Consider the following 15,084-nt stretch of genomic DNA (forward strand, 5'->3'; position numbering starts at 1 on the left):
TTACATTATAAAGCATTTATCGGCTGATAATATCGGCAGCCCGATATTATCGGACGTCTCTAATTGTTATAATTTTTTGCGCCGAGCTCTACCTTTTCCCTTTAAATTAAGGAATCTTAGTCTTGAGAACACTTTGTAGGTGAGCTCTGATCCCAATTCTGTGAACTTATATACGCCGACTGTGACAACCAACCACGTTCTCCCCTATCTCCGGCCTTTCTAACCGTGTGGAAAAAAGCGGTCGTAAAAGTACAAACAAAGCCACGCGGGCCTCTATAAATACCTTGCTGTTTGAGCCAGCCCCTTTCCTGGATGAAGCCCATGAAAGGAGCGATTCCTGTGCCAGGGCCTATCATGATCACTGGGACGCTGGCCTTGAAGGGCAGGCGGAACTGAGACTTGCGGATGTACATGGGAACGGTGGATTTGTGGCCATTGTCCGTCACCAGTTTGTTCTTCAGCCAATTAGTGGCCACTCCCTTGTTGACGCGGTTTGTCTTGGTCATATATTCCACCACCACGGCACAAATGTGGATGCTGTTAGGGTGAACCTGTGGAAGAGAGCTATACAGTTAATGTCTAAGTGCAAACTTTTAGAGGGTGTTTACAGCAAAAACAATGTGGTGATAATAAAGACTATAATTTGGTTGTTGAAGAGAAACTTAAGTCTGACACACAAAGATTTTCTAAATATCAGGCAATTTATCTATTACAGACAAAGCGATAAAAAATCAGGCATTTAGCCATTTTCTAACTTTTACATGTATGGTGTGCTATGATCTTGTCAACGCAGTACACCACACTCGTAATGATTGCATCCCACCACCGTGCCTGGAGTGAGGAGAAATCTCGCGTGAATAAATGTGATCTAATATTGAATAAGAAGATACTTAGCAACCACAATGACAATGACTGGAACACACAAAAACAAGGGACATGGAAGAGAACAAACAATAGGAGGGAATGATGGCGGTCTTGGGACTGTTGGTGACAGAAAAATCCCGAGCTACAAAAAAAAAAAAAAAAAGGCTCAAAAAAAAAAATCATGGATAATCTACTGAGCTAGCTCGAGGTGAGGTATTTGTAATTAAGGTAATGGTGCTATTAGAGGAGTAGTCCTACTGCTATGGCGGTTAATTGTGTCACAGCAGTTTATGTATTATGTTGATGGATTGTTTTAGGACTGGGCAAAATGGCAGAAAAATGAAATATTGAATTTTTTCACAAAAATTTCAATTAAAATTTTTTCCTTTACTTTTTAAACAAACCAATAAATACCAAATAGAGAAATAATTCATAATAAGTTGTTCTTTTATTTAATCAAACACTAGTAGTTTGAAATGACACTGCAGACACTACATCTTACTCATAGCAAAATTCAAATTAGAATAATGTTCTTTTTTGACCAGATATAAATAGAAAATTATTCCATAAAAAGTATAAATAACTAAGTAAAGAGCTTCCTCTGGAAAGTAATGCTTCAGTCTTGAATAAAATACTTTAGATAACACAAATGTAGTATTGTTCATTGCATGTAAATAAATACAATCCAACATTAATACTATCATAAGACTTCTGTCTAGTATAAAATATTTATGCAAATAAAAATTTAGTATTGTACATTGTATGCAAATTAATAAACAAGACATTCAGAGGACTATAGTTTTTGTAAGTGAATGAAGTAAACAGCCTTTTTTTTTTCCACGCAGAGCGACTGCTTTAGTGTTTGCTCTCCACTGTGCTTTTTTCTCATCGTACATAGCTGGAGTGAATAATTGCACCACAGTAAGCCGCTTTTTAGCTGGAGTTTGATTGTTATTACAGTTTTATTCGTCTTGTAAAGAGTTACATTTGCAGGCATCGGTTCCAAATGCTGGAAAAAGTTTGTTGTTCTGCTGCCTTTTTTAAGCAAACTTTGCAGCGTGAGGTCATTTAGACGCCTGTTGCCGCAAAACCAAACTACTGACAACACTTTTCTTGTCCTCTCGCGAGCGTTTGCATTAGTCATGTTTTACTAGGTGTGTAAATCTCCGCTGAGGAAATAAGAGGGAGAGTGAAAGCTACATGAATTGATTAACGTGGACACCGACTTAAACAAGTTGAAAAACTTATTCGGGTGTTACCATTTAGTGGTCAATTGTACGGAATATGTACTGAACTGTACAATCTACTAATAAAAGTTTAAATCAATCAATCAATCAACAGAAGCTCATGGCGCCAAAAATTATGCCGCAGGAAGAGGACAAAAGACATACATTTTAAATAATAATTTAAAAAAAGTCAGCAACAAAGAATTGAATTTATGGATAAAATCGTCATGTCGCCCAGGTCTAGATTGTTTACACTAACTTCCTTGGTCCTCGCTCAGTCAGCTCGTTTCTTGATTGGTTACTTTCTGTATCACGTCATTATTTCTACTGTGATGACTCAGGAGGCGCCCCCCACAGACATTAAGAGTTTTGGTCATGAATATTGATCAGGGTTAACCTTTACTATTGTCTGCCCGACCTGCGATTATCAGGACAAATTCACTCCCAAAACACATCACACCACAGACGATCTTATAAATTATAAGACAATCTCTGGTCGGAAGGGGGAAAATCAGGACAAAATCAGTGTGTACTGTGGGCTTTACTTTGGAGGAAGAGGCTATGGAGTAATAACGGGCTTGGAGACGAGGCAGCAACTCGCACAGGTGGTCGATGGGCGGCCTCAAAGATGGCATGTCCTCCAGAATGGCAAGGATGTTTCTACAGGGCTCCAGCACCCAACTCTGGTAAAGCGCCTGAAAAGAAAAGAGCAGGAATAAGACAATCTCATAACACACACACACACACTGCAGTGGTACCTTGACTTACCACTACTCCAACTTAAAGGTATTTTGAGATATGCATTGGGTTCCTAATTAGGTCGGTCCAGAAAGACCGTTAAGATTCTGGTCTAATGATACTCCTACTGGTATTTCTTTAATCCAGCTGACTCTCGATATTATGAGACACTGTCACATTCAGTTCAAATGCCGCTAGTACGCATGGGTAGATGAATAATCACAAATAAGGAAGCAACACCACACAAAAGTTTTAACACAATATTTCCTCCTAGTCCCGAAAGTCCCGCACGTTAATAAGCTTTTGTGTCAGTTTAACGTACGACTACCGCTACGGCGCACTTCATCAAACATCCATCCATCCATCCATTTTCTACCGCTTATTCCCTTTTTGGGGTCGCGGGGGGTGCTGGCGCCTATCTCAGCTACAATCGGGCGGAAGGCGGGGTACACCCTGGACAAGTCGCCACCTCATCGCAGGCGCACTTCATCAAACAGGCTGCCCTAATTTAGATATTTTTGAATATCAAAACCAATTTAATATAAACTGTAATTTTGGTGAACGTTAAAAGGTCCAGTGACCCAAAAGGGGTCTAAGTCATTAAAGTGTTAAGATATAAGTTATACATTAATATTTTTTTTTACTTTCAATACTTAAATACTTCAGATTGTTGCCATTACGTTCTTAAATTTCTTTTTTTATGTTTTATGCCTTTTTTATTCAAAGAAAACTTTTCCCCCCAAAATTTTTTCTAAATGGAATATTTGATGTGAAGTAGTTGTATAGGTAATATTTCATAACACCATTGCTTTCCATTCATTATTATTGTTTGAACAATGACACAAAAATCCGACTGAAAGGTCTGGGGGATCCAAAAGGCCCCTATTCATAAAAAGTGTAAAAAAAGGTCAAATGCCAATATATATTATTTTTACTTTCACCACTTAAATGTTATTTTAAAAATCTATTCCCACTGGTAAAGTCATGGCATAAAATTTTAAAAATACAACTACGATAACTGAAGATTGTTTTCTTTTACTTTGGCCCAACATAGAACAAGCACATTTTGAAAAATGTACGTACATATCACAAATAATCCTCTTGACAAAACTCTTCAAGTGAGTGGAAAATTTTGCAGAAAAAAAATTGGTGAAGTTGCAAATATACAACAAAGAACACAATGAACTTAGACTTTGTCTCAGTGTATTCCGTTGTGTCCTTGAGCAACACACTTCACCCTTGCTCCTGATGGGTCCCTGTTAGCGCCTTGCATGGCAGCTCCCGCCATCAGTGTGTGAATGTGAGTGTTAATGGGTGGATGTGGAAATACTGTCTAAGCGCTTTGGGCTCCTTAAAAAGGGGTAGAAAAGCGCTATACAACCATTTACCATTTATTTATCTTACATTGAACAAAATAATAAAAACTCTTCTCGGTATCAAATACCTCCTTTGTCATATATTGTGCTAACTCAACAAACCATAAAAACTGACATAGAAACTATTCAAGAGGATTGAGTAAATCACACACTGATCACCTTCTTTAAATTTCCACGCAAGCCAATCCTATTCACAGAATATATCAAGATGCAATGTTTCATGCAACATTTTAAGTGGGGTTACCATTTTATTTATTTTACTCTTGAAACGTGGCATCTCTTAGCTTTCACAAGTGCATCAATATCAGGTGCCACATCTGGTAGACAATTTCAGGATGTCATTCAAGTGGTTGTGTGTGAGACTTGAGCGTAGTTTTCTTTAGTTGATGCTCATTACAGAAAAAACTTGCTCAAAGATATGTGGTTTCCTACAAACTTCTATGAATACCTTAAAATTCGAACTTCCCTACTACATTTTAAAACCGCCATAAAATCATGGCTCAGCTTTCCTCCTGATCTGAACCAAAATTGATCCTCAGCAACTCTTCGAAGCATCAATCAGGTTTATATGTGCTTATAGTGTATATATATTTTCTCATTCTGTTTTGCACACTCTTGGAGTCAACATGTGTATAGTCATGTACATAGTGTGTATTTCCCCCAACCCCCATTTTTTGTATATATTGTTTTTCAAATCACCTGACATGTATACTGTGTATATGTACATAATTGATCAATTTTCTTAACTTCATTTTTTTATATACATGTCACAGGTTATATATTTATTATTATTGAATGTATCAAATGTGATGAATATTTATTTAATGGACCACAACGGAAACAAGCCTTTTGGCTTTTTGTGCCATCCATTTGCCTTTTTAAAGTATTACATGGATTCAATTCTTTAAGATGTCAATAAACTTCTCAATCAATCAATCAATAAACAGGAGGATGATAATTTTTCTTGGAACACTCTGCATCCACTTTGTCTAAGACATTTTGTGGAAATGAGGGTGCCAGAGCACAATGTGTTTGAATCAGGTTTCATATTGGGTCGAGGGGGAGGAGCCAAAGCCCCGCTTTACTGTGTACCTAACAGAATTGCTATTGCGGCATCCAGTGGACACATTGAGAACAGCAGTTTCTTTCATTTAAAAATGATGCGTGGGATGCATGTTTGACATCCCTGGTTGAGATCAACTTGAGATATATCCGTTGATTGTACGTTTTTGTTTTTTTTTAACAAAAAAGGAACAAGCGGGTAGAAAATAGATGGACAGTTTTAAAGTAAAAAATTGCCCGCATGGCAGCTTTGTCTTATTAGTGTCAGTATTGCAACTTTTTCTCATAACATTGCGCCTGTGCGCTCTGTTATCCCACTTTTTTTGTCTTTTTAATAATAAAATTTAAAAAAATTGCCGCAAAACTTTCAAAATTAGCTGTGGGCCACAAATGACACCCCTGCACTACAAGATCATAGTCGTAATACAGAATGTATTTTCATTAATCTTTTAAAAAGCCCACCAATCCAAAGCACTGACCTTTCCTTGGGGTGATGAGGATGCCATTTTGCGCATGTTCTCCTGATCTTTGGGATCGGAAGCGTACTGCGCCAGCTCATACAGGACGTTGGTGCGAGGAGGGTGCGTGATGTCGAGGTAGTGAGTTAGAGCCACACGGTACGTGGTAGGGCAAGGGAACGGGTGCTTCTTATTGGACTCCTCTGAAAAATAAACATGTTTTTATACCTATATTAGTGACAATATACAAATGTGTATCAATAAATTAACTAGGTCTCTCTTTTATAAGAACACAAACAAAATCATCACTTATTTGTGTGTAGCTGTCATAATGAAGCATTTAGTTTTTTAGCCATCGGCGTAGAATTGTAAGAGTACAAATACTTCCAAATCTAAGTAACATCCAATAGCAGTAATTAGAAGGATAAATGATAAATGGGAGGGAGGAGCTGACTGAGTAATAGTACTTTGCGCTTTTAATGCCATACCATCAAGGTTGTTCAGAGAGATAACCACATCAAGGTCAACTTCAAGGATCTGCCCCAACTTATTCACCAACACTGTGTCATTTGTTGGGAAAACAGCCACGTGGTCCCCTGACTCGTATCTGCCATCGCACATTGTCACGAGTTAGACTTTGGACGTTGGTGAGAAAAGACGTCACGCACTCTGTGTGTCTCATCTTTTATCAAGCTGTGAGCCAACACTCACCTGATCTTGGAGCCGGAAATGTCAAGTTCAAGGTGCATCAGGTGCCTCTCACCGCCTTTGTTCAGTTTGCGGTTGACAGTGACTGGAGCCAAAAAAGGGTTCTTCGAATCATATGGCCTGTGAATGGGAGGGCATCACTTATGTGAAGTGAATTATATTTATATAGCACTTTTCTCAAAGTGACTCAAAGCGCTTTACATAGTGAAACCCAATATCTAATTTTTACATTTAAACCAGTGTGGGTGCCATTGGGAGCAGGTGGGTAAAGTGTCTTGCCCAAGGACACAACAGCAGTGACTAGGATGGCAGAAGCGGGTATCGAACCTGCAACCCTCAAGTTGCTGGCACAGCCGCTCTACCAACCGAGCTATACCGGCCACTTGAATGTAAGAAAATAGTGCAAATGAACTGTAATGTTTACTCCAAAAATCATGTGTGTTAATGTTCAGATTACATTAAGATCACCTGCCTTGATTATTTTGATAATTTTTTACTGAGCTTTTTGTTGGGTGTTGCTATGCAACTTAGTTGTGGTCCATTCCACTTGCCTCACTTAGGACTTTTTCACACTCGAACAAAGAAACAGTATTTCCAAAACAAACGCACACTATACAGCATAACTCCGATTCTCAAACCCAATTGGTTTTTGAACAGGGTTTGTAAATAGAAAAGTTCCTATAATGAAGCAAATTTCTCAAAAACTATGTATTTTAATTAATTTTTGTAAACTTTGAATAAAATCTAAAAGTACTATACAGTATTTACCATGAATTGATTAACGTGGACCCCGACTTAAACAAGTTGAAAAACTTATTCGGGTGTTACCATTTAGTGGTCAATTGTACGGAATATGTACTGAACTGTGCAATCTAATAATAAAAGTATCAATCAATCAATCAATTGTATATCAAAAACATAAACGGGGTGATGGCTCAACTATCTCGTTATTAACATTGATTGATTGAGACTTTTTTTAGTAGATTGCACAGTACAGTAAATATTCCGTACAATTGACCACTAAATGGTAACACCCGAATAAGTTTTTCAATCTGTTTAAGTCGGGGTCCACTTTAATCAATTCATGCCAAAACAACAACGACAAGCTAAACCGTTCTGTATGCGCTCCTATGCCAACACATGCGCACACAAAGTCCTTTTGGTCCGCTCACAAATGATCAGAAATCACAAAAAAATCCTTTACTTTAACAACCATATTCCTACCATAATAAACATTTTAAAAAGTAAAATCCAATTTCAACGTCATCCGCATTGAGCAGCTGATAAGAAGAGAGAAAGGAACAGACAGAAGGGGAGAAGAAACGAGAGGGTGGGCCAAGGATGGGGAGACGTCACTGAAAGAGAAGTATCGTCTTCACATCGGCTTTTGCATTTTTTTTTTTCCCCCAGAGGAGTCCGGTCTCATCACAATTAAAAACTTACTGTGGTAGATTGAAGAACTACTGTAACTCCATTATTTAAAATGTCCACTGGCAGGGTAAAAAATCATTACATGACCTGTTACACTCCCTCCAATTATATGCAGGCTCTACTTTTTTCAATGCCCGCAACTTTCTCGCACATTTTGGCAAATCAGAGTAATTTTCGCCAATCAAATTAGTGTCTGACAACGTATATTTGTTTCTTGAGTAGACAATCAACTTTTTACAATTGATGTCCTGTCACATATCTGACATATACTTCCAGTTTCTCCCTACGGCGCTAAGTCGTCTGACTATATAAACATTTGGCAACACACAGGCGGACTCACTTCTTAATTTACATGTATTCATTTATCCAAGGTAAGGCAAAAGGGAACCGTTTTTTATTGGTACTGTCGACCTAGCTACATGTTATAGATGTTGAAGTGTAATGATAATCTCTTATTATCTATCATTCGCCGAAAAAAATTAAGCTATAGATCGCTCAACATTTCACAAATGCTCTTAACATGTGGGCAAATGTTTTACAATGTAAATTAATGTTTGAGATGATGTGATAAACACTTTTCAAGTAGAAAAAACATACGAAATGTATGCAACTTGTAGACAACAGAACAGACAATAAGGAAGCCTTTGGTTAAGTTTCGATGTATAACTATTTATTATCCATCCATCCATTTTCTACCGCTCGACCCTTTTTGGGGTCGCTGGAGCCTATCTCAGCTGCATTCAGGCGGTAGGCGGGGTACACTCTGGACATGTTGCCACCTCATCACAGGGCCAAAACAGATAGACAACTTTCACACTCACGTTTACGCACTAGGGCCAATTTAGTGTTGGCAATCAACTTATCCCCAGGTGCGTGTCTTTGGAGGTGGGAGGAAACCGGAGTACCCGGAGGGAACCCACGCAGTCACAGGAGATCATACAAACTCCACACAGAAATATCCCGAGCCCGGGATTGAACTCAGGACTACTCAGGACCTTCGTATTGTGAGGCAGATGCACTAACCCCTGTGTCACCGTGCTCCCCTATTATTATTATTAGTTAAGTTCGTTATTATTGTTCAAAATGCTTTTACTGCAGTCTTTTTAATATTCCTGAGGGAACTGTCTTGTAGGAATCAAAGTACTATCTGTCTATCCAGTATCTACTTTTAACTTTGTGCTATAAAATGAGTAAAACATTTATACAGTATTTGTTATCCAATTTTTGTTGAAATCCTTTTTAAAATTACAAGGAACACTTAAAACATCCATCCATCCATCCATTTTCTACCGCTTATTCCCTTTCGGGGTCGCGGGGGGCGCTGGCGCCTATCTCAGCTACAATCGGGCGGAAGGCGGGGTACACCCTGGACAAGTCGCCACCTCATCGCAGGGCCAACACAGATAGATAGACAACATTCACACTCACATTCACACACTAGGGCCATTTTAGTGTTGCCAATCAACCTATCCCCAGGTGCATGTCTTTGGAAGTGGGAGGAAGCCGGAGTACCCGGAGGGAACCCACGCATTCACGGGGAGAACATGCTAACTCCACACAGAAAGTTCCCGAGCCTGGATTTGAACCCAGGACTGCAGGACCTTCGTATTGTGAGGCAGACGCACTAACACCTCTTCCACCGTGAAGCCTACTTATGTACAAGTGATTTTTTATTTGTAATAAATTAGCAAAATTAAACAAAAAAAACCTTCACAGTGTCATTGTGGGGTATTGTCTTTAGAATGTCGAGGACACATTGGAATGGTGGATCGAGGCAATCAGCCATAGGATTTTTTGTCTTGCTGATAATTTTATGAACTCAGGTAATCATTTGAATGGCTTAATTGTCCCCCGTTTTATTTAATGTGCTTCTTTATTTCCCATAACACTTTTAAGTATTTATTTAACTTAAAACATTGATAAGGAAGATAAAAAAAAAAGTGGATACAGTTGTATATCCATTTTCTACCGTTTGTCCCTTTTGGGATCACGAATGATATTAAAAAACAATTTGCAGGCATTTTAGGCTGCAAAAATCCCCAAAAAAGCCACACTCATTATTTTGGCAAAATACTTACGGCTTCTGGACCTCAAAACTCTTCAGACGGCCAATCTCTCCGGTGAACACTTTGTTCATGTTCATGTCGGTGTGCTCCTTCAGCTCATATTGTCGTATGCTACTTAAGAAAAAAGCGGTCAGTTAACTTGAAAGACAACAGTTTAGGACAATGCATCCTGCACACAGCATCAACAAAATAGCTTTTTGTGTAACATTGTGTAACCAAGTTAAGTTGAGGTATATTTCACATAGAACAGGAACAGTGTAAATATTACTGTAAACAAACCTTGAGTCATCTCCTAAGGCTTCCACTCCAAAGTGCTCGCAGACAGCAGGCCAAAACTGCTCTCGCCATGAGACAAAATCCTCTTCCAAACTAAGAGACAGAATTTAAAAAAAATGTTCATCAATATTTATATGTAGCAACTACAAATATAATCATTTAGGTCAAACTAAACTTGTTTCCACTTACTTGCTGTCATCGTCTCCCAAACCGAGGTCAAAGATGCGCTTGGCCCCAAGTTCTTCCAACCGTTTGTCGACATATTTCCCCATTGCGTTGTAGTGTTCATATGTCTTGTTGCCCAGAGAAAATACCTACATGAAGGAATTTAAAACCTTAGACTTACTGGTCTACAATTCTAAGCAGTTTTCTTGCTATATCAAAAGAACAGTCATATTAATTTTGAAGCACTTGTCTATAGCGATCTGTTCACAATACATTTGAAACAAAATTGTAAAAAAAATCAGCATCTCTGGTTCATTAAAAAAAAAAATCCAGATGGGTGGATGTTACCAGCAAAAATGTAATTTGTGCGTACTGGCGACTATTGGAAGATAACGGGTTAACTGGGTTTCTTGCTTTAATAATACAGTAATTGTATTCACCCTCACTTTGACACCTCACTTCCGTTATTTTAATGAGCGCAGTAAAACAAGAAAAATAATACAAAAACACAAGCGTCAAAGCCTTTTCTCGATGTACAATAGGAAATAGTGTAAAAGGGACATATTATGCAAAACTAAGCCTGGGCCGATATTCGATAAAATCAGTTGACCTAACGATAAGCGTCGATAACCGCCCTATGCACGCGTCGTTATGGTTACAAAAGCAGTCACGTTTTTGCATTAGTTTCAGCAGCTGCGGGCAGCATTTGTGCTAAATGCACAGAAACGGTAGTAATGATAACTGCTGTAAAACTTGACGATTAGTATTACCGGATTACATTAAAATGATGGAAAAAGAGCAATATATTATCAAGCAAAATTTGTTATCAATACAAGACTATGCAAAACCAACATTTTTTTATTTTCTGTGTATTTGGGATATGAATCAGTCACAAAAAATTTAAATCAACCCATGGAGGCTTGGCGAAGATATTAATGAAATAATCTTGCTGCCCTTTATACTTCTGGGAAACGAGCGGTTTGGAATTTTGCCAATCTGTGACGTTTTTCTTAAGTGTGATGTCAGTGGTTACCTTCATACATGGTAGAAACTAACCTGAAGTGATTTGTGCGGGTACGCCATTGTAGTTCGATGTTGTAGTCAATAAACTCCTTCTTTTTTTCCATATTTGTGGGGCAGACTGGCTCGTCCATGCACATGAATCCTGCGCTGTTGCCACTTTTAATACAAAGTAGTGTATAGTTCGAACTTACAGTGGACACGGAAAGTATTCAGACCCCCTTAAATTTCACTCTGTTTCATTGCAGCCATTTGCTAAAATTAAAAAAGTTTATTCTTTTTCTGATTAATGTACACTAAGCATCCCATCTTGACAAAAAAACAGAAATTCTGATTTTTTTGCAAATGTATTAAAAAACAACAACTCAAAAATAACATGTACTTAAGTACATCTTAGTCTAGTCAGAGAGGTGACCAAGAACATGAATCACTTAGTCAGAGCTACAGCATTTCTCTGTGGAGTAGGGATGCACTGAAATGAAAATTTGTGGCCGAAGCCGAATAAAATTTAATACCGAATAATGAATGTGGTTTTTCACAATTTTTTTTATACTGCATAAACAGCCTAAAATAAATATTTAGACATCCATCCATCCATCCATTTTCTACCGCTTATTCCCTTTTGGGGTCACGGGGGGCGCTGGCGCTTATCTCAGCTACAATCGGGTGGAAGGCGGGGTACACCCTGGACAAGTCGCCACCTCATCACAGGGCCAACACAGATAGACAGACAACATTCACACTCACATTCACACACTAGGGACCATTTAGTGTTGCCAGTCAACCTATCCCCAGGTGCATGTCTTTGGAAGTGGGAGGAAGCCGGAGTACCCGGAGGGAACCCACGCATTCACGGGGAGAACATGCAAACTCCACACAGAAAGATCCCGAGCCTGGATTTGAACCCAGGACTGCAGGACCTTCATATTGTGAGGCAGACGCACTAACCCCTCTGCCACCGTGAAGTCCCATTGATTTTAAATATTTAATATTTTTGAGTAATCACAGTGAAAAGTTTGATAAACTCCTACTAAATATATGTGAGATACAAAAGGTTCCCCACTGTATATGTGCTTTGCTATGGAGGTTTTTTTTCCCCACTCCAGACTGGGCCCCCTTAGGAGCCCAGTCTAGATTGTATTTTTTTTTTATTACTCATCCTTCCCCAGCGTTTACCTTTTTCCCATCTTTTACGGGGGGCCTTATGGCGACCCATGAGCGTTCTTGTTCTGTAACCCTGTACACTGTTTGTTTGTCTAATCTTGAACAGGTTTGTGCTGAAAACTAAGTTTTGTTGTACATTCCAAAAAAAAAAAAAAAGTACATTAAAGTGGATAAACCCACAACAAATGAATTATTGTCCTTTTGGCAAAAGTCTGCTTAGCCACAGTAGATATGCTAATAATGTAAACACAAGGCTCAAGTAAATCTCAATTAAGTGTGTGCTTGTAACCTCTTACACTTATACAGGTAGCCTACACAACAGGCTAATAATGTAAACAGAGGCCCCACTAAATCTCAAAAAGTGTGTGCTTGTAACCTCATACACTTATACAGGTACACAACATATCCCAACGTCACTGGGTCACTGCACGTTGGCTGATTGCGTCACCGCGTCAAAAAATTGCGTCACACGCCACTATTCGGCCTTGTTTTTAACTCATTCCACCGAAGGCCGAATGTGGCTTTTTTTACCATATTCGGCCGAATATATTCGGTTACCGATTAATCGGTGCATCCCTACTGTGGAGAGAAGAGAAACTCCCATGCACCCTCAAGGACTCTGCCAAGACTGTTGAAGTGGAGGCACGTAAATAAAACCACTCACAAAAAGCTGCGTCCTGAAGAGACGGTCAGAAAGCAGCTAGTTTGTAAAACATAATCTATGCAAAATGTTGCCTAAAGAAGCGCCATTTCATATTATGTATACCACAAAAAAAGTGTTTTAAATGTAGAAAAAAAAATCATAATATGACGTTTTTAGGTGCATAAAAGTGACTGATGAAAGTGTCACGAATATAAAGAATTACATTTCGAATTTGGGCGATGAAATGTTACATACAGTCTCAAGCCAAATGTGGAAAAAGGTTTGAAAATTTACTGTGACTTGCTATTCAAAAACATATATACAAGTCAGTGCTGCGGTGGACTGATTGTAAATCAACTGCATCCCTCAAAATGGGATAAAATGATCTGTTAGTAGGAAATGGTTTGATTTTTTTAAGAACTTGTGCTGAGAACGAGAGAGAGAGAGAGACAAAGAGTAGAAACATTCACTCGCAACAACAGAGTTGGGCAATCCTTTGTGCCACGGAACGAACCCTTTGACCCTCATGTTCTTCACTGTGGTGCGTGACCACACACACATACCAAAACCTCCAACTACTTAATGGAACACCTAAATTGAACGGCTGTTTCATTATCCTTCAGAGCTACCTGTTCCTTTCTGACTAGATAGCTATTAAATTATTTAAAATATGAAAAAAAAAAAAAAAAAGGGAAAAACTAAAAACTGACCGTGTAGTTGAGTCCAGAGAGGTCTTCGTCATCATTTTCCTGTAGCCAGTCATAGAAATCCTGGGCGTTATCTGTCGGGTCTCCCTCTCCGTAGGTGGCCATGCAGAATATGGCTAGAGAGTTTTTGATCTCAGCTAGACGGGACAGTTCACCCTGAAGAACATGACGTCAGAAATAATCAGCAGTGACTAACAAATGCATAGAACTAGGGCTGGGCAATACGGCCTTTTATTAATATCTCAAAATATATCTCGATATTTTGCCTTAGACTTGAATGAACACTTGATGCATATAATCACAGCAGTATGATGATTCTATGTGTCTACATTAAAACATTCTTCTTTATACTGTATTAATATATGCTTATTTTAAACTTTCATGCAGAGAGGGAAATCACAACTAAGTCAATTGACCAAAAGTGTCTTTATTAAAGTTATTAAGCAGTGGCACAAACATTCATGTCATTTCTAAAACAGAAAGTGCAGGATTGTCAGAGACATTTTAAAACAAGCTATTAGTGCACTTTTGTGGATGATGTCACTAAGATGACATATCAAATCAACACTAAATTAAAGTGCACTTTTTGTACAGAACGCCACTACAATAGTTTAAAACAAATAAAGTGCACTTTTGCGCATGATGTCTCACAAGATATTTCAATAACTGTCAAATAAAAATGAGCTGCATAATAGGAAATCAAATAGTGTATGTCCTTCACTATGTGGTGGATACCTGCGGACGTTCTGTTGTTGACTGTTTCTTTCATACGGTGTTGACGTGGAAATAGTTACTTTGGCATTTTGTTGGTGTGGTACTGAACGGCGATGTTGACATGCAGAGTGTCAAGCACTCTTCATTCTTTAGCGGGTGACTTCAAATTATGCTACATTAGCAGTGCTGCTACTTTTTGTAGCAACGCTTTTGCCACATAATTGTTCAACATCTTCCCGCTTGCAGCCAAACGACCGCCAGGCGATGGACGCCGTGCTGTTTTTCTTGGAAATTAATTCTTCCGTCATTTTGTTACCAGATTCGCACTTTCTCTCTCTCGTATTACCACCCGCACCGCACCGTTAGCATCACAGTTAACGTTACCATGTCGCTACCTCTCTGCTCCGCGGGAGCATGTGACGTTGCACACGTGACGTATCTAAGAAGGTGCGCCTGTTTTAGGTCT

The 15,084-nt window shown here is 38.8% G+C and overlaps 1 protein-coding gene across 2 annotated transcripts in view; it reads right to left on the reverse strand.

Annotated features, from left to right (window-relative positions):
- porb (P450 (cytochrome) oxidoreductase b) overlaps positions 1–15,084 on the reverse strand; it is a 69,746-nt gene that overhangs the window by 12,540 nt on the left and 42,122 nt on the right. For both annotated transcript variants that reach the window (XM_061919143.1, XM_061919144.1), the window contains 9 exons: positions 13,908–14,060; positions 10,395–10,519; positions 10,209–10,298; positions 9,942–10,040; positions 6,436–6,552; positions 6,213–6,331; positions 5,746–5,927; positions 2,636–2,785; positions 284–551 (listed from right to left, as the gene is read on the reverse strand). In XM_061919143.1, coding sequence (XP_061775127.1) covers positions 284–551; positions 2,636–2,785; positions 5,746–5,927; positions 6,213–6,331; positions 6,436–6,552; positions 9,942–10,040; positions 10,209–10,298; positions 10,395–10,519; positions 13,908–14,060 — 1,303 coding nt within the window. The remainder of the gene's footprint in view (positions 1–283; positions 552–2,635; positions 2,786–5,745; positions 5,928–6,212; positions 6,332–6,435; positions 6,553–9,941; positions 10,041–10,208; positions 10,299–10,394; positions 10,520–13,907; positions 14,061–15,084) is intronic.

The sequence above is a fragment of the Nerophis ophidion genome, linkage group LG13 (genome assembly GCF_033978795.1).
Source record: "Nerophis ophidion isolate RoL-2023_Sa linkage group LG13, RoL_Noph_v1.0, whole genome shotgun sequence".
Lineage (NCBI taxonomy): Eukaryota > Metazoa > Chordata > Actinopteri > Syngnathiformes > Syngnathidae > Nerophis > Nerophis ophidion.